At 36.7% G+C, this 27,754-nt stretch overlaps 4 protein-coding genes across 11 annotated transcripts in view; 2 read left to right on the top strand and 2 right to left on the bottom strand.

Annotated features, from left to right (window-relative positions):
* Positions 1–12,017, top strand: part of atp2b3b (ATPase plasma membrane Ca2+ transporting 3b) — a 54,572-nt gene extending 42,555 nt beyond the window's left edge. The window contains exons 21-22 of one of the 5 annotated variants that reach the window (XM_063014865.1): positions 1,594–1,747; positions 11,941–12,017. In XM_063014865.1, coding sequence (XP_062870935.1) covers positions 1,594–1,747; positions 11,941–11,957 — 171 coding nt within the window. In that variant the 3' untranslated portion in view covers positions 11,958–12,017. Of the gene's footprint in view, positions 1–1,593; positions 1,796–7,830; positions 8,806–11,940 lie in introns of those variants that run through there. The other 4 variants (XM_063014867.1, XM_063014864.1, XM_063014862.1 and 1 more) reach the window with 4 other exon arrangements.
* Positions 12,018–12,419: 402 nt separating this feature from the next.
* Positions 12,420–17,600, top strand: haus7 (HAUS augmin-like complex, subunit 7). Its single transcript, XM_063015837.1, has 10 exons — positions 12,420–12,518; positions 13,609–13,724; positions 13,848–13,915; positions 14,010–14,071; positions 14,713–14,783; positions 14,903–15,103; positions 15,607–15,715; positions 16,246–16,461; positions 16,613–16,724; positions 17,384–17,600. The coding sequence occupies exons 1-10, from the start codon at positions 12,462–12,464 to the stop codon at positions 17,440–17,442; spliced, it is 1,071 nt and encodes a 356-aa protein (XP_062871907.1). The 5' UTR covers positions 12,420–12,461; the 3' UTR covers positions 17,443–17,600.
* Positions 17,601–17,812: 212 nt separating this feature from the next.
* Positions 17,813–22,924, bottom strand: emd (emerin). The gene is made up of 7 exons (XM_063015838.1): positions 22,597–22,924; positions 20,866–20,955; positions 20,492–20,584; positions 20,362–20,393; positions 20,231–20,256; positions 19,424–19,477; positions 17,813–18,766 (listed from the first exon to the last, which is right to left on the bottom strand). Exons 2-7 carry the CDS (start codon positions 20,945–20,947, stop codon positions 18,508–18,510), a joined length of 546 nt encoding a protein of 181 aa, XP_062871908.1. The 5' UTR covers positions 20,948–20,955; positions 22,597–22,924; the 3' UTR covers positions 17,813–18,507.
* Positions 22,925–25,303: 2,379 nt separating this feature from the next.
* Positions 25,304–27,754, bottom strand: part of flna (filamin A, alpha (actin binding protein 280)) — a 46,901-nt gene continuing 44,450 nt past the window's right edge. For all 4 annotated transcript variants that reach the window (XM_063015860.1, XM_063015862.1, XM_063015861.1 and 1 more), the window contains one exon: positions 25,304–27,700. In XM_063015860.1, coding sequence (XP_062871930.1) covers positions 27,516–27,700 — 185 coding nt within the window. In that variant the 3' untranslated portion in view covers positions 25,304–27,515. The remainder of the gene's footprint in view (positions 27,701–27,754) is intronic.

Genomic DNA, 27,754 nt, shown 5'->3' with positions numbered 1-27,754 from the left:
CCATTCAGTGATTTCTTTTGTACTGATTTTAGAGTGACACTAGATGTTCACACACTGCATCTAATAAAGCTTTGAGTCTTGCCATTTATAATAAAGAATAAATGGGTATTTTGTTATTCTGATTTCCTTAACTATTGGATTAATCTTGTTTACTTTGGAATTGGTTTGTGATGTATATGAGAGTGTTTTAGATGTTTTGATGTTTATGTTTAAAGAAATGTCAGTATTTCTTTAATCTTAATATCTATATACTGCATTCCTGGTGAATATGTGATTCTTACTGAAATAATAATTCAAACTTGGATGGAAAAGAGAACAGACAATTCTTTACTCTGAACTACATTGTACTAAAAGCCCAAGGCTTCTGTTAAACATTTAAGACTTTTAACTATAAAGTAAACCAAAGAACTACAGCCAGTACACTTATTCATTAAAGCCCTTACCTAGAACATTGAATGGATGTAATGTGTATGTGGTACATCTAAATTGTGTATGCATGTATTTTTATCACCCATTTGGAAAGAGAAATTCTGTGAACTGGGCACATAAAACACTTGCCAAAAAACGCAAAAGAACAGCATGTCTTTTCTGAGGTAGATGTATAATTCATGAGGCAAATTCTGTGATTAAGAAATCCCAGAGAACCAAATGCTCTATTTAGCCCAACTGACCACAGTTGCAGCAGATGCAATTATTAACAGTGTTTCCGTTTTTTCAAGGAAACTATCTCCGAATATACAAAAATGTTGATAAAACATTGAACATAGCTTTAATTATAACACAATTTTCCATAAACGCAATGCAGTAAAAGGTAATTCTGGGTACTTCCACTTAAAACTTTTGTACATATGCAGATTATTTCCTCTGTGTTATATGTCCCATCTTGGGCTTCAGCAGCACACGGGTAGAGTATTGCACATTGTAGGATTATAATGTCTGAGTGGGATGGATGACTTCTCCCTCTCACATTTTCCTGCCCTAAAATAGCAATTTAATAATAGTTAAATAATAGTTTCTGAGAAAATCTGAGCTGGTGGGTTGGTATTAGTAATAACGGTATTAGGAAAGACGGGGTAAACTTTGAAAAAGTAATCCCATTTCTGCTGGTTACAATTCCTAAACACATTACACCCGAATAACAGGGCATCACACACCCACCCATTTACTCACTCACTTACAATTTAGGGTATCCCGAAAAACTGCTTAAATACAGATTAAATCCAAATTTCCACAACTCTAAAGTCACCGTGCCCCTCATCTTTCTTTTATTATTACTGTCAGTACAGCTGTTAAATTGGTAAATTGGTTTTCTGTTCTTTTCTCTGTACAGGGAATCATGTCAAATGTGTTGGCCTTGGTAATAAACCATATTCCCCAGATGCTGTAGATAGACATTAGACATTAAAGATTAAATGTTGGCCTATTGACCATAGTATGTCATTCCTTTTAGAAAATGATAACCTTATTTTTTCTTCTTGGTACAGAGTTACCACAAAAAACACCCTCTTTCTGGCTTTCTCCTCTTTCTCTGTCTCCCCATCTTTCTTACATTAAACTGTACATGTATGTGTTATGGTTCTCTCTCTCCTGCAGATGGAGGTAGTGAGTACATTCAAGAGAAGTGGTTCGTTTCAGGGTGCAGTGAGAAGGCGTTCATCAGTGCTCAGCCAGCTCCATGACGTAACCAATATTTCTACCCCCACTCATGTAGTTCTCTCCACTGCCAATGCGAGCGCCGGCCCCGGGAGTGAGTCCCCCATGTTCCCTGTGACAGACATAACACATACTTAATAAACAAAACATAATATACAGTGACACACACACACAATCTCACACTTCTTACTGCTGACACAAACACACAGTAACTGTTTCAGAACACTGCGCAGCACGCATGCTCACCCACATTCACACATTGCACCAGGAGTGCAGTGCGCTGGTTATCTACTATTTTCTTTTACTGTATGGTGGTTTTTGTGAGTGTGGTTCTTTGCAAGCTGGCCTGTGTACGCGTGTGGACTGCTATCTGCGTGTGTTCCCAACCCCTCCGCCTTCCGTTTTTTCTTGCCGTGTTGGTCCTCTTCCTCTTGCTGTCCTGTTGTCCTTGTTTGATGGGCTTGGTTTGGTTTGGTTTTGTTTTCCGTACCTTATGGATGGGCCAAGTAAGCCATTCTCTCTCTCTCTCCTTCTTTCTTTGCTCTCAGTCGATCAGACCACTTAACAGCATCAATGCATTCTGTTCTATGCTTCGTTGGCTCCTCTGCCTTTGAGATGTTTGCAGTTTAGAGTTTCCCTTTTAGAGTTGGGTTACATGTAGATTCCAGCATCCACTTCTGAGCTATAAAGAATCATTAATAATGGAACATTAGCTCCAACAGCCATCCAAATCTGTACTTCCCCTCATCAAAGTCTGGCTACTAGTTTCCTGTACATTCATCCTCCAGAAATGCAGCTAATTAAAAGAAGGTAAATGTCAAGAAAGAGGTTACTAGAGCTTCACAGCATTTACAGCATTTTAACTATATATTATCAGGTGTACAACCAATCAATTAAAGGTAACATTTATGTTTAGCAGTGTGTGAGATTGACAAAGCCTGCGAAATGCAAAAACATATGCCAAATGCCAAAAAAATTTATGACAAACATGGCAGAGAACAACGTCTTTTTTCCGGGGTGTAAAATCAATGTTTTTATTATTATTATATTTTAACTAATTAAATAATTGAGATTTTCACAAAAATAAAAGTGCTCAGTCTGTATTTAAAACATTTTACATTGTTTACTGTTCCTAGGTTTTAGTTATATGAAATACTCATCACTTCCTTCATGAAGCATATGTTAATTTGCAGTTGAGTAAAACGTGCAGGTCCACTGCTTTACTGACAAAATACCATGTGAATGTCTGGTACTGTCTGGTGCAAAAGCAGAGGAACTGCATGTAAATGATTAAACAGTTCAAGGTAATGCAGAGAGAACATGGCAGCCCTTTCTAGGTTTTTTTTTTGTTGTCAAGCGTGGTTTACTGTGATATAAAGCTAAAAGGCAAACGGTTTTCCTGTGATCAAGTGTCTGGCGAGCTGTTACGGCTTTGTGCAGATGGTAAACCTTCGAGTATAAGCCCTATTATATACTCTTCGGCTCTTTCTCTTTTTACGTTTAACGATACAGGTTGTGTTTCATTACTTTGTGGTTTTTAAAAACAAAACATCTCTTAACATCTGTGACTTTTACTTCCTTCCACAGATCCATCAGTCAGTTCTTTATCCGTCTCTCTCTCTCACTATCTTTCCCTGTCTTTTCCTTTCTCGCTTTACCATAGATTCATCACTCTGAATGTGTTTTGTATAGGCTGTGTTCAAGTCCTCTTTCAGGAATATTTACAGTGCCTTGCAAAAGTAATAACCCCTTGTCGTTTTTGTTTGTTTGTTTCTGATTGGTGCCTTTTAAATCTTGACTCATGTTAAATCTTGTGTTGCTGGCTACTTCTTGTTCACTTATTGACTATGTTGTGTTATATAGTAAATAAGTGGCATTGAATTATATACAAAAAATGTTGATTCCAGGTAAAACATTGGGGGGAAAAATCCAAGATGGTGAATACTTATGCAAGACACTGTTGATAATGTGTAAATGTAGTTTCTATATATGTTTTAATGAATCTGTGTTGTATTCAAGTAAAATAGTCAAGTAGCAGCATTAAACATTTTATATTTTTATGCTTATAATTTATTATCGTGGGTTGTAATTTAATGAATTTGCAAAGCTTCTCAAAAAACGAGGTGCCTTCAGCCCTTCCATTTTGTTTTTTTCTTTTTCCTTTTCCTACATCCCTTCCGTGTTTGCTCATGACATGCTTTTGGTAGCAGGGTAGAAATGTCTCCCCCACCTCGTAGCTGTGTGTTCTGTATGCTGCCTCATGCTCCAAATAACCTTGCGTCCCATTCCATTTTTTTTTATTTGCTAAGATTTTCAAGTGTTTATGGTCTGTGAATGTCCTCCAACGTCCACACTTCAGTGTAAGACTTTAATACTCGTCCTCCGAAATGCCTGAATGCTTGTCGTCTTCCTGTTTTTCTTTCAGGCTGCATTAAGATTGGAAAAATTTAATATTAGTATATGCAAAGATTTGTTTTAACACCCCCCCCCCCCTTCTGCCATGTACAACAGCAGATCTATTCCCAATTAGAAAAGCACCTTGGGCATATGAATGTGAACAGTTTCTTACTGTGTAAACGAGTCAGTGTGTGGTTAGTTTTTGATTTGAACTAAAACAAGTGTTTTTTTTGGCTTTTGTTAGACATGCTACATAGTAAATCAGAGTTGGAATAGAAATAAGCTTCTTTAGTGATGGATAATTATGTTTACCCCTTGCCTATTAGCTCTGTCATTTGTTTAAACTTTTACCTTGTATGGTTACAGTCCACGACAACGCACACACGCTTTTAATCATTGTGCATGTGCAGAGGTGGATTCACCGGAAAAGCATTACAACTGAACATTATAAAAACAATTTAGGGAATGTTTCAGAAGGCTTAAAGCTTTGATTGCTAATTCTGATATTAATGTAAATTTAGAACACTCATAGTTTGGGTTTAAAAATATATGGGCTAACACTCAGAGACTCAAAAACTTACTGGAAGTCAGGTATTCCAATTAATGAGACTATTATGTGTATTTTTGGCTCACAGAAATTACACCTAGGCTGCTGTTGATTCTAAAATGATCTTAATCTGAATCTGAATAATAAAAATGTATTATTATTAAATACAAAGTTTAGTATTTGAACTACATTCATAAACGGAGTCATTGTTTTGTGTCATTTTTCATTTAAAATAAAAATATTTAAAGCGTGGAGACCTTCAAGGAAAAAAAGAGTGTTTTTCCTTGTTTTAATATAGAAAATACTACAAAAAGCTGCTGTGGTCAAATCTAATTACTGTATTTAGGACCGTATTTAGGGCTGATCTGTTTGGAATAGACAGCATTCAAGGTCTAAGCCAAAGTTGCTAGTTGAGTTTTGAAAAATTATCCATCCAGCAGGGCCAGGGTCTTTTCTGCTCTAAGGGTTTAATGAATTGCTGAGCTTTTATCCTGTCCTGTAAGAAGATCCTTTATTTATTACATTTTTTGCAGCTTCAGTTTAGACTGTGATTGATAAACCACTGATTACAATGACCCAAGGGTGTGTAATTAATAAGTAGTACAGTAACAGCTTTATTTTTCACTGATGAAGTAAAGCTTTATAAGCTTAGTCCTGTAGACCATAAATCATGCAGAGTATCTAAACCCCCAGGATCAGTTCAGGAGGTAATCATGTTGCAAGGTCACTTCTTTCAACGAATAAAAGATCATTCTCATTAACCTTTAGCTTCCATCAGAGCTCCTTTAAACGCTACCACTCTACCTCTGCTTTAATTCTCCCTGTTTCTGCTTCACTGACCCTTTAAGCTGTATTTTTACTTTAAGCTTGATTTGCAGAACATGTTTGGAAAAATGTTGAATGAAACATAGTTTCATTTTTTAATGATCAAGTTTTTCCATCAAGCTCTTTTCTTCGAGGGACAGACTGCGTGGGGGAGACAGTGGACTCTAATCTGGCATGCTAACATCCAGAGCTAAGAGACACTATCATTCAACACCCATTCTTTGCTTTCCTCCATTCCTCTACTGTGGGCATTATACTCGAATGTTTACCTGTCTCCATGCAAAAAAAACAAAAAGAAAAAAACAAAAAACAAAGAGCAAAAAAGAAAACAACAAAAAAGAACAATTTTCAATTTGTTCAAGATTTGCAGGTCTTTTTTCTTGCTGACAAACAGGCTCTTTGGAAAAACAGATAAGCACTTAACCAAATGCTTGACCTTTTTCCTGTTTGGTTGTTTGGTTGTTGTTTTCTGTCGTTTGATTCTTTGTTTCTTTATGGTCCATTTAGCCTTTTTTCCTTTGCTGGGTGAGTTTCTGACTTGGTGAGGGGGTAGGGGGGGTTGAGCTGCACCAGCTGCTGGCCACAGCAAAGGAATGTGCTCTTAAATCCTCTCATATTTAAATATATATACATCAACTCGACGTGTGTATATGTGCTACTGCTTCATTTGATTTATCTTTACAGCATGAGTCTGGCTGCCTTTCATCCTACGTTCATTTTCTTTTGATTTTCCTTCTGCGCTTTTCTTTTGCTTCAGTAACAGAACGAGACAGCTGCACAGGAATGAACGCCTTGCTGTTTTTGTTGGTTTGACATTGGTTTCTGCACTCCACTATCTTCACCATCCTTTCTCTACTTGTTCTTCAGCCTTCTGTGAAATGTATCAGCTCTTCTTTCCACCCATTTGCACCTTTCTGCACTGCTGCATGCCAAATGACAGCCTTCTCTCTTTATTTCTCTCACAGTCTTTCTGAATTGCTTCACATAACCATCCAAATTAATCTACTACTACTTAGCATGCTCTGGAATGATGCCAAGTGTAACCCCAATGATACAAATTGTGCCGCTTATGGAAACAGATGGAATCAGGCATGTGATATTATATCCGGAAAGCAATCTGTTTGTGCTGACAAATTCCCACTGGATTAGGTTTCCTATAACTACACGTCCTTTGCTTGTCAGCATGACAGTGTTTGTTTAAAAAGTTGGTGATAAGTAAACAGCATGCCAGGAAAAAACTGCAAGTTCTAGTTTGGTAAAGTCATCAAAAAATCATCTTACCTTGTGTCTTAAACTGTGTCCATCCTGATCATTTTTACACTTTACAAATTATAACACATTTAAAAAATGTACATCCTTTCATTATTATTAAAATACCAGAAAGTACACTCACCCACCACTTTATATTGAATTACATTATTTGGCATTTTTCCATCTGTAGAGATGCATAACTCATCTTTCCATATTTCTCTTCCTAACATTCATCGGGTGATGGCTTTACTATTCTGTGCATGCAACCACTTGATGCCACAGTGACTAAAAAGCTTTCTTTATTCGCATATGTCCGATGTTTAACACATCCTGATTGTTGCCAGAGCCAGTGAAGTATCAGGCAGTTGAGTGTAGGTCCAGTGCGGGTTCATCCTCCCTCCAACCCACCAGGTGGAACCTCACAGTCATTTGTCTGTGTCCCTTTACTTCTCTAAAGTTCCTTCCAAAACTGCTGGTGTTTTTTCGCCGTCTTTTACTTTGGCTGTGTCTGTGTGTTTGTTTGTCTTTCCGTCTTTCTCCGTCTCTCACCAACTTTGTGCTTGAGTCTTCCTTTTATTATTTCACTATTAAATCATACATACATCGCAAGCATTTGTTTTCTGTTGGCCATGTATGCACCCGCGTGCTTCCATTTGTCTTTCCGTCTAACACCTGGTGTGTTCCTTTTTTTCTGGAAAGGAACATCCTTTGTCTTGACTGTGACAGTGTTGACCGGATGAGTCCATTTCCTGCTACCTCAGTTATGATTTTGATCATGTCTCCTTCTTTGAGAAACTCTTAAGATCTGGTTGCGCAAGATATGAAGCCACAAGTGCCCCATTTCAGACATAAAATCATAATTAAATATTAATATTAAACTTTTGAAAACTATTTTAATTAACTAAATTTGACAGAATATAACTTTTCATTGCAGCAACTTGATCTTGAGCTGTCTGTGCATTATAACGCATGATCAGACAAATTGCACCAGGAAAGTACTAAGGATTTTTTCCCTTTCACCCCTCTTCTCAACCAACCTTTTGTCTTTCCTTCTTTTTACCCATCCTACACCTTTCTCTTCACTCCACATACCTAAATATTACACCCCATTTTTCTTTTCGTCCCTCTTTCCTACATTATCCCGTCCTGTCTCTCAGATGCGGGTGGTGAAAGCGTTCCGTAGCTCTCTCTATGATGGCATTGAAAAGCCTGAGTCCAGGAACTCCATCCACAACTTCATGGCGCATCCCGAGTTTCTCATCAACGATTTCATGCACAACATCCCGCTGATCGACGACACCGATATCGACGATGAGTCAGAGCTATCCAAGCACAACCACCACCACCTTCACCCGGCATTCCGTAAGCCACCTCCTCCTCCGGTACAGCGATCTCGTCCTCCACCTCGTCCCTACCGCCAGTACAGCCTACCAGCCACTCCCAACATCAACAACAATGCCATTCCCAGCAGCGTGCACCTCCACCTGACCCAAGCCACAGAACATAACGCACACTGGACCTCCCATTCCCAACAGATGTGTCCCCTTCTCAGCCTGGAGACTTCACTCTGACTGCCTGCACTCCAAACCAATGGCACTCAAGGATGATAGAGAAAAGACCAGAGAAGGACTGCTTCATCTGCATATCTGTGATTTGTTAGGGGAACTTCTGTGGACACAACATTGGTCTGCCATCAGTCGACCCTTAACATACTGTACTCCAGAACACACAAGGTTCACCAAGTCATCGTCATTTACTCTAAGCACCACAATCTGGTGAAATCCTACGAGTCACCTCATCTTTACAGTTCCAACAAGCTCCGCCTCCTCTCACTGGAGGCTAGTGTGTTGTGCCACTGTAATACCTGAGACCAGGGCAAGGAAGGTGACTGATGCAGAAATTAGCTTTTATTTAATACACTTCTGACTGGTTATGATGAAAGGGTATTTATGATGCCAAGTGGAAAGGGTATCATGCCAGATGGAACTATCAGTGGTAGAAAAAACATGTTTAAGACTTGACTTTTCAGAGTGCAAAGGCATTACATGCAGGCGGAGTAGGGGTCAAAAATCATGCCACTTTTTATTAATGTTATTTACATCACTATTAGTGTCATAAACTATTTCTGACGGCTCTCATCGTTAGCTTCAGATTGTCATCGCTGTTTGAAAATGTTACTTTTATTACTGTATAACTGATATTTTACCGATTAGCTTTAACACCATTTATTTATTTATTCATTGATTTATTTAGTCTGCTCAGCAACTGTTTTCATTCTCGCTCTGTCTATTTCTCTTTGTGTCTGTGTTGTGTCTGTCCTTAAAATAGAAAAAAGAAAACAAAAATAAGTACTAACAAAACTACAAAGTAACTAAATTATAATGCGTCTACAAATAACAACTAAACAGAAACATTACTGCCATTAATTCATGAAATATTTTTAAATATTCAGCCACCTATTGGCGGCGTTTTTAAATCCATACAATGTAAAACATCTAAATGTATTGCTTGAAATTTGCTACAGGGTAGAATATTTGGGCAATTCTTTAAAGAATATCTTCTATAGATAACAGATCTGATGACTTTCTATTAGATCGGTAAGGATTATCTCAGCAATCACGCTGTCAGTTTACCTTAGCTGATACCTTAGCTAGGATATTTAGAATATGTTTGATTTGCCCAGTCTCATCATTGATGTGCGTGTCATGAATGTTCATTTGTTTTCTTTCACTTGTTTTGCGGATCACACCAACGAAATGCATTTGCCCTTTAAAGCATTATGAAATTCTATGACTCACTCACAGCATTCATACTTGCTGGCCCTTTAAACATATTTATAGTCATTTTGCTTTAGCCAATGTTCATTTTTTTTTTTTTTATCAAATAGTGATAAATGTATGTGATAAAGACAAACATTTAATACAGACTGTGGTTTCAGAATCTGAACCAGGACAGGAATCCCCCATCTTATACTGCCACAATTCTCTCATGTGTTAAATATCGTATAAATGATTGACAGACAATCTGTCAGGCCAACATCACGTTTGCACATAATCAGGCCAGGGCTCACTGGATCATGTAAAACTAAAACATCTTGATCACCAGTGGACACTGACTGATTTTATTTATTTATTTAACTATTTATTTAACTATTTATTTAACTATTTATTTATTTATTTATTGTTTTGGTATCAGACAAAAGAAATGATACCAAAAATTTAAACACCATTACATACTGTAACAAGCATAATGTATCACTGACACATTATGAAAGAATACATTCCGTTAACATTTCATTGATCTGAGTACCTGAGTGGACCACATCTTCCTGTACCCCATAAGATTTTTGGCTGATACAGCCAAGGTCATACAGCTTTTAGTCAGTGCATAACAATGCAATACAATCATCTGGGGAATAGGACTGGCACTTATGCAACAGACTGCCCTGTCCACAGCTCTGTGAAATAAGCTTGATAACATGTACATAGGGCTCTCCAAAATCCTTTATCTGTATAGAATACTTTTATAGCGCGCCCAGTCATTGGTGACTGGCAACTATTGAGAGCATACAATGCAAGCATGAACATTGGTGGATCATGTTGTTGCATTGCTCAGTGGTGTCTGTGCAGAGCATGTGTTGATTAACATAACCTCACTATCATTGTTTGACTTTCACATTTGTCTGTTGATGGTCACTGGCTTTTACTGTGTCTCTTTAGCAGTAGGTAAATGTCCATTTTTCCTCATTGTCATTGATGTGCTGTTGATTGCAACCTCTCCAGTTTCTCAGCCCTTGAACTGAAGGTGATACTTTACTGATTAAAATATGTGGACTGTCCAGCCATGGCAAAGACATTGGAGCTGAATCTGTGCACTGAGGTACAATATTAGCACACAGTGAGGTTACTCCACCCATTTTAAGCACTGTGGAGGTTTTAAGAGGTAAAGATATCACCTGTCTATAAAGGTGTGTCCAAAACCATTGAAAGGTTCCATGTTACTAACAGTCCCAGTGGAGTCTCGTGTAGTGAGAGCGCTGGCAGGTTTCAAGGCAGCATGGATCCCTTTTAATGCATTGACATGATGGTCAGCTCGCAGTCATGATGGCCAGTGAGGGCAGAAATAATCAATGAACGTGCTCAACCCATAGCTATGATGTATTTGCCTAATCATATCTATTCCTACACAAAGCTTAGATGTATTAAAATAGTCTTAAAACCTATAATTGTCTGGACAATGTCAAATCTGAATATATTAGTTGTAGCCCCCAAATTCATTTAACTGCACAGAAAGGGATGCCTGCTATAAATAAGGTCATACGTACGATATCTCTACTCTCTTTCAACCATCAGTCATTTTACCAAGGCTTAAAATCCTGATAGTATTGACAGTATATATAAATATATATTTACAGAAAAATTTAATCCCATTATTTCATTGTTAACATTTTTTTCTATTTTGTTGTAGGACATTTTCTCAAGGTAAGGTGACAAAATGTGAAAAGAGTATATAATATATTAAATATGAACATGTTAAAATATTGTACAACTGCACCACCACTGTACATTTTTGCCAAAACGTAAATGTGCATCTTTTGTTTACAAATCAAGCACATTTTCCTTCTTTATCTTCTCTCCTTATTTCTTTTTGCTTTTTTGTAAAGAATTAAAATGAATCATCTTGTACATTATTATGATTAGTATTATAATTTTATGACTATTACTATTGTTTTTCCAGCAGTGTTCTTTTAACTGATGGAAAAAACAGACAGTTGCACATTCTCCTGAGCATACAAATACTGCGCTACAATGAACAAAAAAGACAAAAAAAAGACAACAAAAAAAGAAGAGAAATCCAGATTATTATATATATATATATATATATATATATATATATATATATATATATATATATATATATATATAAATAAATACCTGCCTGTTACTTAAAAGAAAAAGTATCTATATATAATAAAAGAACACACCTGTATACTGTAGACTAAACTGTATGAAAATTAAAAATTTACTGGGAAAATAAGTCAACACTTTTTGTCTGTATAAAAACAAAGTATTCTACAATAATAACTTTGACCAGTGTCTGTGGCTGTGTTTCATTGTGTGGCTGTGTTTTATTTATTAATATGAGTATTATTACTTATTATTGCTGCTGATAAAGTCTTTCATGTTAATATATTACATATTTTTACCATAACCTGTTTTTAAATTATTATTACTGTAATAATATTACTGTATCTCCTTTTATTTTAGTGCGGCAAGATGTGTAGTGTACAATACTGCATATTTGAATCAAATAAAACTTGATGACGCACGAAAACACACGAAGATGCACGAAGACGAACGAAAGCGTACGAAGACGCACGAAGGCAAATGAAGACGCACAAACTTGCACGGAGGCACACAAAAGTGCAAAAAAAAAAAGCACAAATCAATATACACCGCAACGTATCAGACAGTCTTTTATGTTTGTATTTTGTAATTTCAATATTCAAAATTATGGAGGGCTGTGTTTTAATCCACTTCCACTTTTTTTTATTTTCCATTCACCTTAATATAAATAACAATTTGGCAACCCTTATTGTAATAATCTAACTGTAAAGGTTGTTTTTATCTGGCAACCTGGCATGATTGAAAGACAGGTCTGTTGTAGGATTGGCTGATGTACAACTGTTTCTCAGTGTCTCCGCCTACTGGTCACTGCCACTGTTTGTCCAGGCTGCACTTTCACATTTGTGCTCCCGCTTCGCTGCAGGAACAGTGACGGAAATAACATGGCGGGTAATTCGAAACAACAGCAACTCTGTTTGCATGTTTACAACTGCCTTCAGGTAAAGTCATCAATTCTGTATTTTAATGATCCGAGGTGAAAGATAACGACAACATATTTAACACAGACAACGTTTAAAGCTATCTGTGGTGGCCAACATTAAACTCTGTCGCTATCCGAGTTAGCCAGCTAGCTCACACAAACACAGCTGTGAGAACAGTAACGGTTACTGAGATCCGCCAGTATCTCAGTTCACCTCAATATATCTCATTATTTTATTTTGCTCTACGCTTTGTTGACTGTTTACCTCAGTTTGATGACACAACAGCTGCAGTAACTTGTTTTAAAAAATGAAAACCAAAAGGGCTTCGAATTCTGATGATGCACCCTGTTAATAAAACGTCATGGCAGTTGTATCCTAGCGGTTAGGGTACTGGACTAGTAATCGAAAGGTTGCTGGTTCAATCCTCACTACTGCCAGGTTGCCACTGTTGGGCCCTTAAGCAAGGTCCTTAACCCTCAATTGCTTAGAAAGTATACTGTCACAGTACTGTAAGTCTCTTTGGATAAAAGCGTCAACTAAGTGCCGAAAATGTGAATGTCATGGTCATCTGTAACTACAGGCAACTAATATATTTACATTGACATCATATTTACACAGCTTAATCATTTAAATAGACAAATAAACTAAATACAGACCTGATTTGTTAATCAAGTCCTGCACACATCCACCTCTTATTATTGCCCGATACTGTGTTATTAAAATAAGTCATGCTAGGGATGATTTAGATTTAGAGTTCAGACTGCTGATTTGTGACTCACCCTCACTCATCCCCAGCCTGCATGTGTCAGTTCTATTCCCAAACACATTCAGATATCAAGAGAATGTGTAGCTGTTCTTATCTCAACACAAAAGCTTTTTTTATGTGTTTGGCTAGATTATTTAGGTAATGATCATTGAAATAATCAAGCTTCAGAATCACAAATTGAAGGTGTTTGTTTATTTGTGTATTAACTGACCTGTACCTGATTAACATAACATTAATTAATAATAAACTGTATGGGAAAACTATGATATATTGAGTGAGAACTGTATGGAGCGCCATAAATAGATTCAAGAATACTTAATGAAGGCAGGCTGTTATGTTTAGACTCTTGGCTGTCCCCTGGTTGATGGTCTGTACCTGAGAGATGCCGAAAGCATGCAGCAGCTTCTGTGCACGTCTTCACTACACCGCTTGGATATCCTAAAATGGATTTGTGTCAGGTATGTTACTCAGCAGGCTGTAGTTAAATTAAGCGCATAATAAATTCTACATTAGCATCATTGGAAGAACATGGAAACTAAATGACAACATATGGTTTGTGTGTGTGTGCATGTTTGTGACAGAATTTGCCCATCACTTAGAGACAAATTTTCAGCAATCAAATCCTCACAGACAGATGAAGTAGCAAAGGGTAAGATACTCTGTTCTTGTGGTAATAAAGTCAAATAAGTGCATTTGTATTATATAAAAGCAATAATATTAGATTACTTTTTGCCTTGACACAGAAATCACCCGATTTGGGCACGAAATTATGTTGTGTAAAGCTGATGACCTGGACTTAATTAAGGTACGATATCCTAAGGTAATTTGTCAATCAACTTATAAAACAGTGATTGAACACAGTCTTTGTTAGTGCCCGAAAAACAGTATGTGCAGAAAGATTAGGAATGTGATGTAATACCCTGACTTTTGCCATACTGCAAATATTACTGTCAGACTAGCTATACGTTATGAACAACTGCCATGGCTGTTTCCATTAGTGTTGTGGGATAATTTTTTTTCTCTGACAGAGAGAGACCCACATCTGGTTCTTTGTCCCACCCCCCAACTGAGCAACCGGCCAATAGTTGCTCATACAGCCACTCGGCCTCGAACCGGAAAGGCAGAGCTGGATTCGATACGATGTACTCAGAATCCAGTTCTGGTTGCAGCGTGTCTTTTTACCGCTGCGCCACCTGAGCGGCTAATTTATTTTTTTAAAATAAGATCTGCAAGGCCAGATGGGATCTTAAATGATAATAGATGTCTAAACTCAAGTTGAAATATTTTGTAAGATGAAATGAAAACAAGAATCTTTGGTTTCTTAATTGTCTTGAAGCCTTATTAAACCACCACAAGTACAAAGAAATGCCTTTTAATGTTGTGGCTGACCAATCTGATTGCATTTTGTAAAATAAATAATAATAAATGTATTTCTCTTACATACAGGGCTTAGCCACTCCATTACAGCAGCTTTTATTTTTGGACCAGCTTTTAACGATGGCCCAAGACAGCAATGAGTAAGATTCTTGTAACATTTAATTGCATTTTGCAGTGTTTTGAATGAATAACAATCACACACATATATAATTAGTCATTTAGTCATTTGTGTATTCTCTGTTCTCCATGACACAAACAGACAGAATTCCTCTAAAGATGAAAACATGAGAAATGAAGATCTCTTCCGAGAGCTGATGTCTCCTGATCATCTATCTGACCTGATCCATCTGATGAATCCTGTTTGTAACCCCTGGTCTGCCCACATCCAGGAATATTTACGGAACATACAAGCAACTCGGTCAAAGGGAAGCCGCACCAAAGCCAATGAGTCCAATAACAGGTTAGCTTGTGCTGCCCTGATGTTTTTTATCCCATTTTTATTGTTTCGCTTTAACATCCATAAAAAACAAAAGTGAAGACCATAGTCTGGACCATTCTAATATTGTTTAGAAGGACAAATCATTACATTGGATGATCTTTTTCAATTCTTTTGGCCTTGTTCTGCCAATTGCCAGTCAATATTGTACTTCCTGACTGCTGGATCCTATACTGTTAATAATCAATCTATTAGGCAAAACTTTTTTTTCTTTTGCCAACTCCTTTGTAGGGGTTGCCACATCAGATCTGGTCTGCGGACTAGACTGTCCACCATGTTAACATCTCCATCAGTAGTAAAATTAGTGGTCTTAACTGTGGTTGTGCTGGAATCACATCTTTTACTTTGTTCTTTCGTACAAATAGTTTGTATGATAGTCTGCACACTTCCTTTGTCTCCTTTTTTAGTATTGGGATATAAACTGACCTCTTCCAATCTGAACAACAATTTTTTTTTGTGTGTTTAAGGAGTCATTATCATCATCCAGATGTTGGTAAACTTAGTGAGGATGACTTAGCTGAAGCTACAGCCCTATTACAGTCCACTAAGACTGCTTTAGAGGACCTACGTAAAGAGGTGGGACGTCAGAACTTAAATATTTGTCTATTTAATTACTTTTATTAATTTTCTGTAGCCATGTTTGAGTTTTAACCTTTTTCACAACACAGACTTGGTCAAAATTTATTGCAGTTGAGTATACAGCACTTGTATCCTCTTACTCGTGTGGTTCGTGATTCAGCTTGATTAATCAATGGTTTGCACTGTTTCACCATACCCCATCTTATGGCCCATCAAGTTATTTTTTGTCCCTGATCAAGAAGGGTAACCAAATTTAGCAGTGGTACTTTAGTACAGTGCCTGTCACTTGGCAATAGAAGCAACCGCTAAATGTGAGATCATGGCCTGAAAAATGTACCATAATGTGCAGTGCAATTTATGTATGGTTGATAAAAGCAAGTAAAGCTAGTGCATTAGAGATACAGAAGCAGTGAGACAAATCATCAGTTTTAGCTGAATCTACAAATTGTTTCTTTTGTCTCATTTTTAATTAATTTGTCATTAATTTTCATCCTCTTAACACTTTCTTCTGTCCATTTTCCTTTCAGTGTGAGTTTCTGCAGTCAGATCCTGTAAGCCCTGGAGCCGTGCTTTCACCCTGCGCCCTAAAAGTAGCCATATCGGACATGGCTCAGCTCATGACTGCTTTTAGCCAGGTCTACAACACAGACTTTAGGGGCTACTGCCAGAGAGCTCCCCCTGTTCTTAATCCAAGTGCAGGAGTCTTCCAGTCTGTACATCAGCTGCTGCATAGCTGCAACATGGTAAATGCCTGATAGTATTTTTACTGATAGTATTTTTACTATTATTGAGGTTCCACAGGTTACTGTAGATTCACAGAATAACTTTATTAACTGTGTTGTATCTTAATAACAAGACAATGTGGATTTGGTTGTTAAAATGTCTATTTTACAGGAGCTGGAGTCTTTGCAGCAGTTATCAGAAACCTCATCTTTTCTGACTGAGACTGTGAAACAGTTACAGACAGACAAACGGTTTTGGGCCAAGGGAGAGAAGCACACATTGTGTAAGTACAGTTCACTTCTATTGATAGATGTGTTTTGAAGTAGTGTAACAAAGGTCGTCATATTACTAATGTACAAGATTCTGTATCTGTTTGATAAATTAACTTGGACAGTGACAGAATGTTTGTAAACAGTGAGTCAGCATTGCTACCAGCATCTAAATCATATTACCATATTACCATATGACAATACTTCTTCTTCTTGACCTCATTTAAATGGCCTAATATTTTGGCCACTCCACCACAACCCTTCTTGTTGTCAAAAAGTGCAATAAAGTAAGGAATGCTGAGTATTTCTTCAAAGATTTAATTAAAAATTGTCAAATCAATGTTTGCAGTTTGGCATGTACAGAACAAATAATTACATTTAAGAATCATGTTTAAGACAGAAAGATGTCACTGCAGATTGCTGGTTTTGTCATGAGCATGAGTAGAAATCCGCCACATCAAATATGATATAAAAAGTATAATAAGTATAAAAGAATGAAAAACTAATCTGCTAGCGGATTGGTCAGGTGGTTAAAGGCTGTGCTGTCAAATTACATTTATGACAATTTCAGGTTAGATAAACTAAGCTTGAAACAAAGCTAGCAAAGTGCTTTCATATGGTTTTTTACATATTTGGTTAATAATTCTAAATTTTTTTTCCTTTCTTCTTTCAGCTAATCAACTGGAGGTACTGAAGAATAAATATACAGCTTTTTTGTCCCACTACCAATAATACATTTTCTACCCTTCATTCTATTGTTCAATTCGTTGTTTCACTATGTAAATACTTTTGTGCCAACGCTTTGTTTTTACAAAACATTAATAAAAAATTGTTGTGTTCTTTAATTTTATTATAAAGGAAAATGTAATAAAGGTATTTGGTGATGCTTATGATGTGATGTTTTTGTGCATAAATGCAGAGAATGTAAATGTAAGTGTAATAGACACTTCAGAGAAACAGATTTAGTGTTATTACGTCTACATACTAAATAACCGTAACAAGCTGACGTGTAAGAGGAAGCAACTTTTGAACAGCCTTGGCTTATTTGCAGATGGTTCTTCCTATTCAATAACGATAGATGATACAAAACAGAACACAGTGATTTGCTTAGCCACTTTGACCTGGGTTTAATTACAAACAGCAAAACACATTTAATGCTTTTTCTTTCTGTAAAAATACACTTTTGCTAAACATTTATGTCAGCGCTTTTATCTGAAGCGACTTACAACTATGAGCAAATTCAATCCAACCAATTGAGGGTTAAGGGCTTTTGCTTAAGACTCAAACAGTGGTAACCTGGCAGTGGTGGTGCTTGAGCCAGCAACCTTCAGATTACTAGTTCAGTAGCTTAACTGCCAAGCTCACTGCCATTAAAAAGCAAACAAATATGAATAAACCAGCTTTAAAATGAGAGTCCAGTTATTACTCTAATATTTGGAAATAACAGTAAAAAACAGTAAGTATATTTCTATAAATTCTGACAACATCTGACTACTGCTGCCAGTAAATACCAGTTGAACATGACATCTGAAGTATGTATACAAACATTTTCTTATTTATTTGCACTTTTATCTTCACAACAACCTTTTTGTCCTAGTTCCATCTAGAACTGAACAGAAGCCAATGAACTTTCTACATCTAATAAGGTGCAAATACCAAATTTCAAACAGGAAACTCTTGGGCTTTTTTTTTTTTTACTCCTGCTTACACTTTGCCTGCTGAAATTCTGACATGTTTTTAAAAATGACTTTTGTTGTAAATCTTTGGCCTCGTGGAGAGAATGATTTTTTAAATCACCTATGCATCAATCTTGTCAAAAGGACTCTCTGCCGTAGACTCCATGCTTATATACACAAAGTAAAGAATGGCTGCAACGATGACGAACACCAAGACACGAAGCCACAATGGCACACCAGATTTTTTGCTTTCCTCTGATCTGGCTTGGGTTTGGCTTGATCCTGGACTGGCTGATTGTAGGCTTGACTTGGTTGTGTAGGCTGATGATCTGGAAGGGGTGGCACTCTGGTAATTTGTTGTAGTGTAGCGGGTGACAGGCCTTGTAATAAATTATAATAAAAAAAGGTTTTAATTATAATAAAAAAAGACTCATCACGTAAAAGAATAAATGTTAAGAGTATGACTAAAATATATGGAAAACTATAGACCAGGAGTTCTCAACCTTCTTAAATTTTTACAACCCCACTTAACTTCACTTCCTACACCATTAATCAATTGAATTACTGTATGTAGAAGTACATAATACAATAGTGTAATAGTGTTTTTTTGTTATAGAATAATTTTCTTTCTATTATGGAATAATATTTCTCAAACACAAATAAGGCCTCCTGCAGCATCTTTGTGGTGGCAGATGCCAAGAGTCTCTGCTGGTATAGAAGACCACATTCCTCTCTACGTATTATTCTGCTAACTCCAGCAATGTTCGTGTTGTTTTCTTATTTCTTATTCCAGCACATGCAGATCACCAAATCAAATTTAAATGAAATGTCAAAGTAAAATACACACACACACACAACTAATTTAACAGTGTGGGAAATCTTAATAAGCTACCTAGTCTTCAGGTTTTGTGATAAGATTCTGTGCATGTACATAACCAGTGCAGGAAAACCTCAGCCGAGTTCCAAACAAAAGATAAAAACATCATTTTGGCTCTTTTGTCATTACAGAATGTTTGATGGTTGGTGTAAAATCTTACTCGTTTACTTTGTCCTTATCATCTGCATACTCAAAGGGCCTTGATCTTTTTGTTCTGCAAAAAAGAACTGCCGTTATTACACATCATTTTTGTTTCATTTGTAAAATGCGCATGTATCTTGAAACAAGACAATCCAAAACAATGCAAAATCATTAAAGCAAAACATGAAGCAAAAAATATTTAAAGAGGGTTTGAAGAGGGTAGTGTATGACATCTAGCAGTATTATGGCAAGGAGAATGGATAAATGTCTAACAGACATTGCAGCAAAAATTGGAAAGGGGGTATGGCGGGGTAATGTTTGTAATGCACAGGCTTGTGTGCATTGTGAAAGGAGTCCATCTTCAAACTCATTGTTGGCCCTTAGAGTGTTTAAGACTTCTACCAATCGTAGACGGCTATGTTTTTTTCTCTTTTGGGTACGCCTATATTTAGGGGTTGTCACATTAGATCTGGTCTGCATACCAGACTTGGCATAGTTTTTACAAAGGATGCCCTTCCTGATGCAACCCTCCTTTTTAATCTGGGCTTGGGACCAGCACTGAAAGCTCACACACAAGTGCACCTCTCAATGGCTAGGCTGTTTCAGCCATCCCAGCATATAAGCTTCCAATGTTAGCCGACCATGTCAGAGCAGACTTCCTACCGGTCGACAGCACAAATCTGGTGGTGGGCTAGTGAACTTTACCACTGTGCCACCCGATCACCCTAAGTACTAATACAACTCTTGCAACAAACTCACAAGACGTAAACACTGTTTACCAAATTTCTGAACTCAAAAACAAAAATCACCACTACACTGAACTTACACATCTCCAAAGCCTTCTTGTCTCGTCTGCAATAAATAAACACATGGCAGTGATCAGATAAATGTATGAATCAGTGCAGGTGCAAGGCAAATGTGACATACTAAAGATCATGCTACTTTATTAGTACTTACTGGTGAATATGTTACGTATGTGACCTCTTCTTCTGTAAAAACATAAAATGACAAACAGGGTCAAAGATATTTACCAAAAAGAGAGAATTCAGTTTTAATAACTGATTTTAATCATTAATGTCGTTATTACGTTCTTCTCTGTAGTAGGTCTTGTCAGAAGATGGCTTAGTGTTTTTTGACATGGCATCTGCCAGCTTCTTCTCATAAAGCTTCCTGGTGGAGTCTAGGCAGAGAGGAATTATCATTTTATATGGATTAGAATTTTGACTACCTGCAAACACTATATTCAAAACATACCAGATCATTTGTTTAATGTAGCGACTAAGACCTGTTCTATCTTTTGTTCAAATTAACATGTATGACATGTTAAATCATAAACAAATCCTTGGTTGCTACTTTCAACTTTTGAAACCTTCTGAGAATGTGTGAATGTAAGTATTACACTGGTTATAAAGTGTTAAATGTATAAAATGTTAAATTACACAAGCAACAGGCTTTCCTTACCAACAATGGGTCCATGTTTGATCCCATATTCATCCAGAAGTTTGCAGAGCTCATCAGCAGATTTGGAGCTCAGTGAGGACATGACTGCAACTGCACAAAAAAGTGTTTGTGTTAATTTACATGCACACACTTGCAATTAAAAGCAATTAAAGTGCTGGTCCTTTCAAGAATTTTTGATTTATTTTTATTGTTTGCCCCTGTCATACTAGGCTTGCACATTAGGCTTTTGGAACTCCATAGAGTTGCTTTGAGACATTAATATGTATACAGATAAACTTAAACAGAATTAGCAAGTAAATAATGTGTAATCGGATAGTTGAGTTGCAGGCTCAACTGATTCACAACTCAGAGTCTATTCACTAACTTTTCTAAATTACTACATTCAAATTTATGTTAATATAAAAAAAAAAAAATGATGGTCAAACTTAGAGCTGAATATTTTATGGCAGGATATTTTACTTAAAGCCTAAAGATATAGATTTAAATAATCCCAAATTGCGCAATACAGTCCAATACAATCCAGTTTGTCTAGATTGAGCTTGTGATAATACCACAAGCCACGGCATGACTGGTAGCTCATTGGCAGTGCTAAGTGAAAGGCATTTTTTCTTCTTATAAATCACACAAATCACAGCTAATAAAGATGTGTTTGGATGGCTGCACATGACTCAGAAAGCATGTGTTAACCATCACACGACTGGACTGGTGTCTGTCATGATTGAAGAGACTTAAAGAGAAAAATATATGTAAAGTGGGAACACAACTGCCGTAATACAGTTTTTGGACCAAAATTAATTGTCAGGTTTCACAAAGTCATACACAATAACTATTAGTATCTATAGGTGGTTCAAATGAAAGCAAAAATGATTATATTAAAGTGAGGACATTCGTGTAGGGATAAAACAAACCCTGAGTTTGCAAAGTCAAATAAAAATGATATACAGACATTCTGACAGAAACAAACAATTGGTGATTTAAAATGGTGCCAAGATGTTACCCAGGCATTTGAGATGATGTGTCCAGCTGCTACATCACACTCGTGTGTAGTTAAGAAAAAAAGGTACAGAATCCTTAAAAAATGTGTAATACAATGACCTTGCATTACAACACAGTAATAGAAAAATAACCTTATTTATAATAACAATAAGATTAAACTGTACTTTTATGCTTTCAGTATAGTAAAAAAAATGTAAATAGTATTTGAAACATTTACTACAGTATCTTTTGAGAAATATAAGCATGGAATTTTATGGAATTTATTTGTGTTAACATGAATAACATTTTAGATCGAGCTGTCCATCATAATAGTTACAAGAATAAAGGCTTAATGGCATGAGCATTACTTTCGTTGGTCACATCAAGTAATTCAAAATCCCCAAGTAGATCGGCTAACATCTGGATTATTTCCACATGGGCACAATATGTTAAAGCAAAACATCAGCCCCACAGTTTAATACACAACAGCTGTAAAAAAAAAAAAATAGTCTGCAATCACTAACATTATTATATTACATACAGTAGTATTATATACATAATAAATTATTCCATCTGTGCCTGAACCGAGCAGCGTTGCTAGCTAGCAAACGCTAGGCAGCCATTCAAATGCTCAACCACTAGAAGCTACAATAAAAACAGTCGAAGAGAAACAAAGAGACACAGTTTACAGTAATAATACTCTTCCTCGCTTTCTAAATCACTAAAAAACCACGTTTAGTTTCAGAGTTCACTCACCTGAAGCGCTTTTCTGTATGAAGTGCTACCTTACTAGCTAGCCGAGCTGTGGGACTGGGCGGCTCCCTCATCCGTTGAAGGAATGAAATAGGAGTTGTGTTTAAGTTTGAAAATGTGAGCCCGCTGAAAAAAACACTCAGGAACACAGAATACACCACACGTCTGTAGAGGGGAAAAAACAGCTTTCAGTTTTTACAATTCATTATTTATAAGTTTATCAACAAGTTGTTAATCCTCAGTCCCACTCTGTGTTCAGTACAGTATTTAGTCTGAAGTCACTTAGGTGTACTGGCCGCGCTTATATTTTATTGGACATTTGCCTAATATTTGAGTTTTTTCTACTCGTTCTTGGTCAATAAACGTGCAAAAATGCACAATACACAAACTCACTAGACAGTAAACAGAAACAAGAATATTTCGAAAAGGTAATTCGTAGTTAATGCAATTTTTCTGCGTCGAAGTACTAAGGGAGCGTCTACAAAGTGCATGAAGCGGACAACTGTTTAAATAAGCAATAGAACACTTGAGGTCGTGTGTTATCGCCAATAACATCACGGCTGTGATTTGGTCGCAGGCACGAGCCGAAGGCGATAACACACGACCTCGAGTGTTCTATTGCTTTTATACAACAGTTTTTACAAAATAAAGAAAGAAAATAAATCAAAAAAGCCCTGAATTTCATAATAAATATGCTTTAATATTGACAATACCTTCCGCCAAAAAGTAGTTCCACAACGAATATAAAGTTTAACACTACAAAGCAGACATCCCAAGTTGCAAAAACTCATTTCAGGGAGGTAAGAAGAACAAGAAGAAAAAGGCAAGAACCTCCGAAGGGAAAAAAAGAAATAAAAAACCTCTGGCACACACCAAAGGATATGGGTGATAACAGAACTTTTAGGACCTGCTAACTGGGCTATTAAGCTAACTGCGTTACAAACACATTAATGTTCCCTACATAGTGCAATAGATTGTATATCAGATCGCGGATTTATGTTCCCTACATAGTGCACTAGATTGTGTATCAGATCACGGATTTACGTTCCCTACATAGTGCACTGGATAGTGAATTAGACAATTGATTTATGTTCCCTACACAGTGCGCTAGATTGTATATCAGATAACGGATTTAAAACGCGATCGGGAATAAAGTCCGTGTCGCCTGCGTGCGCGTTTGTGTGCATGAAGCTTGTCGTTAATGGCAACGAGTCAGCGGAGTAATACAGTTGTGGTGTGAAAAGGCCGTGCTGTTATCACGAATATCAGCACGGTTAGAACGCTTCTCAACCAATCAGATTGTAAGGTCGGAACTAACTGTTGTATAACATGCATTAAAGATTGTAGTAGTTACCTACTGACGTGCACCAGTTACAATCTATATTACAAGATAATACATAAAGATGAAGGGGGCGAGGTGCCGCGAAGGATTGGCGTCCTGCCCGGGGTGTTGCTGCGTTGTGCCAAGTGGTTATGCAAAGCCGGGTCCGCCGCGACCCTAGCCATGATGGAGCAAGAGGTGGAACATGGTTTGCGCTTTACAAACAATTCCTAAGTTGCTGTCTAAACCTCTAAACAGTGCAGCAAAGTCTGAGTTCATATAACAAAGTCAAAAATATTACCATAAAAATAAGTTTAGGAGATGTTGCAATGTGAATGTGCAAGTGAACAAACTGTAAACAAAATAATAAAATTATACTTAAGGATTTACAGTAGTGCATATAATAACTCAACATGAAATATTGGGTGAAAACGACAACTCACAAGTGCCTTAGCCGGCTGAAAGGCTGTGTGTCTATCAACACGCAATAATCTATTCAGGGAAATCCAACGTAGCACACTATTTAGTGTATAAGATGGTATTTGGAACACACCACCTCTCCTCTCCTCTGTGTGCAGTCAGATAAAGAGTTTATTGCTGATGTATTAGGTACATGTGATTATTATTTTTATTTGTTTTGTACTCCGTCAATTTCTTTTTTCTTTCTTTATTTACTCATGTTTTAGGAAAGGTTACAATCTCAGAAGCATTAATGTTCTGTACGTTGGTCATTAAAATACATTATATAAAAATGTCCCTTTTAAAATAGCCAAACATGAATGTTACCGTGTTCAAGATGTTTTTGCAGACAAGTGCTCAATTGCTGATCAGCTTGACCAGCACGGATTAAATGGAAGAACCAGCTAAAATGAGCAAAAATATGTTTAAAACACAGATGCTGGTCCCTAAGACCAATTTTACAGTGCTGTCTATGCAGAGTAGAGCTAATTAATTGCATTAGTTAGTTTGTGGATGAAACTGTTGGCTAATTGAGCTTAAGTCTTAAGTTTTTTTTTATTATTTGCAACTTTTTTTTTTACCATGCTACCCAGTATAAACCTATGTTCACTTACCAGTTAATGCTGCATTAATAATCATTGTCCAGTGTAAACTAGTAACAGACCAGTATAACCCAGTATTTGGTAGCAGCAACCAGTTAATGCTGGTGTTCCATTTTTAGCAGTGATATTAAACTAAAATAAATATTAAACCCCAAAACTATTCAATAAACCAAACTCGCAAAGTCTGTCCTCCAGTAAAATCCTGTTAATATGTGTTAGATGTTAGTGCATAACTTTTAAGTATGTTTGTATATAGCTGTCATACACATACAACTTGGTGTTGCATGTTTGTGGTTAAACAATGAATAAAATCACTTGCACAAATTCATTCACCAAAACCATTTTATTACAACTGATAGACGTTGGCAAGTCAGTGGAAAATAAAACAGGGTAAATCAACACCACAGTAAATGAAAGTTTATTTTAAAGTTATATTTAACTTCCCCTTGATTATAATGGCCAAATCCTAGGTAAGCACATCCTCTGCTGCAGACACACCTCAGTTAATAATACACTATGGCAGTGGTTCTCAAACTACAGCATGTTTACCAGTAAGATTAGTGGTTAACCTAATCAAATTGAAATAAATGCTAAATGGCTAAAATTAAATGTAACTTAATTGCACTGTAATATATGTACAATTTATTATTTACACAATCATTCAGATGGCATGAAATGCTTTGTTTTAAATAAAATTACTGTGGGTTTGTGCACAAAGACACACATATCCAGACTAACAGCATATGTAAGGGTTAAAGGGAACAGATTCCAGAAGGAATATTGCCAGCTACAATAGATAAGACTCTGAGGATGAGGATAGCTGAACGTACATCATCTCATGTTAAGCCCATTAACAGACAATAACTACTTAACGTGGTTACTTACATTTTCTGGTTTGATTAAAGTTGGCACATGGCCTTAAATAATTAGACATATTAAAATAAAGGGAAAGGCACAACTTTCTCAGCAGGAAGTGTTTGTAGTTCCATAAAGTTTTGTGGTATGTGCGTCAGATGGGCATGACTGTTGGTTACTTAACTACATAGACGAATACCTGCTATTCCATTGTATTGTTGGTGCCTTCAATCCTGAGCTTTGATTGCTGTCTATAAAGCCTTGCATAATCTTTATCTATGGGTTCTCAAAGTACCAAAGTGTATCTGATTGGGCACTCTATATTTGGTCAAGGTGTAAGTAAATATATGTGATGCTTTGTAGTGGAATGATATAGGCAAACACACAGAATGCACAAAATAATAGTAATATATAAAATTTAAGGAGCTAATAAGGAGTTTAAACACCAGTTGCATCCAGGGCCGTTTTAAATGCTGGTATTGTACCACACAAATCCTTAGTAACTTGTGGTGGAATTTTGAAACATTTACAGTCTGCATTCCAGAATTTCCCATTAAGGTTCAACGATAATCAAATCAAGTTATTAACTCATGGATGGTGCGCTCAGGTTCACAGGGTTTAGAAATCTCTCCTAAATAATTTTAGCAGAACATATATATTTTCCTGAAACATAGAAATTATACGGATGTAGTATTTCCACCACAGGGTGCACCTGGTTAGAATAGAATATAAAGGTTATTGAGGATGGAGAAAATGAATTTGACATGTTTAAATTGCATGTTTAAAATGGCAGACAATACCAAATATGGTGTAACAAAGAGAGAAATGATATACAAGGTGCATGTTTGACTTGACAAAAATACTTAGATACCTTTATTGATTATCAAAATACTGTAACAGACAAACATCAGTCTTCTTTTAAGACAAGATTAGTTTTAACTTTTTTTCAGAAATACTGGTTATACAAGAACATTAAACGAGCGAGTCAGATGGGTGAAATGTAAGGATTGTTTTCCAAAGGAATGTTGGAACCTTTAATATTTCCATTTCCAATTCCCAGCAACTGCATTGGCCTTTAATTTCCCTCCAACCCAATCCATTAGACATTTCCCTTTTTATTTGTTACTTATTTCTAATACGCTTGGCACATCCAAAAATTCAGTCTGACATTCAGGAAAACACATCTTTCAAAGAAGACAGTGCTCAGTTCTACAAAGTGCAATGGAAAACAAAAGTCACACCAGAAAAGAGAGAACACTGGCACCAGTTACAATTTCACTGTGTAAAAGGATACGAGTGGCATTATGAAATACTATTAAAGTGGCATGCCACTTACTGGCAAGGTAAAACACCTGTGCTCTTTTATAGGATGCAACACTAAACACATCTGCTACTAGCAAGTGTTTAGCAAAAGCAGGCAAACACACTGTTGCAGCTACATTGCAGTAGAGCCAATCAATAACACACACTGGTGTAAACTTATGAGAATGTGAGAGCCACCATGACCAGCACCTGCTTAAACAGTACTGTGCTGAATGAAGCAAAAATGGTTTCAGACAAATGAAAGAAGTACAACTAAAAGCAGAAGTAAATGGGACGGAAAGTAAATATTTCAGTGTGTATGTATTTTTGGTTTGCAGGTGCTTGGTTTTGGTTGATGGCTACGTTTGACCAGGGTATTGGCATTACACAGTGATGTGGTATGGGCTCCCAGGAATGTGCTCATCTCCCCATTTCACAACCAGGATGTATTCACCCTTCTCTTTAAGCTGATAGGACACATTGTAGACACGGTTGCCCAAGTGTTTCACCAGGATCTCTTCACAAGGTACTTTAGGTCCATCCACGCCCACCAGAAGCATGTTTCTTCCTGTTGAAAGAGGGTGGAAAAGGGTATTGAAGTATTTCTCACATTGTTATAAAC

Source organism: Trichomycterus rosablanca, chromosome 19 (assembly GCF_030014385.1).
Source record: "Trichomycterus rosablanca isolate fTriRos1 chromosome 19, fTriRos1.hap1, whole genome shotgun sequence".
Lineage (NCBI taxonomy): Eukaryota > Metazoa > Chordata > Actinopteri > Siluriformes > Trichomycteridae > Trichomycterus > Trichomycterus rosablanca.
The sequence above is the reverse complement of the archived record's forward strand: the minus strand, read 5'-3'. Positions and strand labels throughout refer to the sequence as shown.

What these genes read in the sequence shown, in the direction of transcription:
- haus7 (XM_063015837.1), top strand. Translation starts at nt 12,462, where the DNA reads ATGGCGGGTAATTCGAAACAACAGCAACTCTGTTTGCATGTTTACAAC. An exon ending in GCCAATGAGTCCAATAACAG is followed by an intron (nt 15,104 to 15,606) that starts GTTAGCTTGTGC and finishes TGTGTGTTTAAG; the next exon opens with GAGTCATTATCATCATCCAG. An exon ending in TGCTGCATAGCTGCAACATG is followed by an intron (nt 16,462 to 16,612) that starts GTAAATGCCTGA and finishes TCTATTTTACAG; the next exon opens with GAGCTGGAGTCTTTGCAGCA.
- emd (XM_063015838.1), bottom strand. Translation starts at nt 20,947, where the DNA reads ATGTCCTCACTGAGCTCCAAATCTGCTGATGAGCTCTGCAAACTTCTG. An exon ending in CATACGTAACATATTCACCA is followed by an intron (nt 20,257 to 20,361) that starts GTAAGTACTAAT and finishes TATTTATTGCAG; the next exon opens with ACGAGACAAGAAGGCTTTGG. An exon ending in GATAAGGACAAAGTAAACGA is followed by an intron (nt 18,767 to 19,423) that starts GTAAGATTTTAC and finishes ATTTATTACAAG; the next exon opens with GCCTGTCACCCGCTACACTA.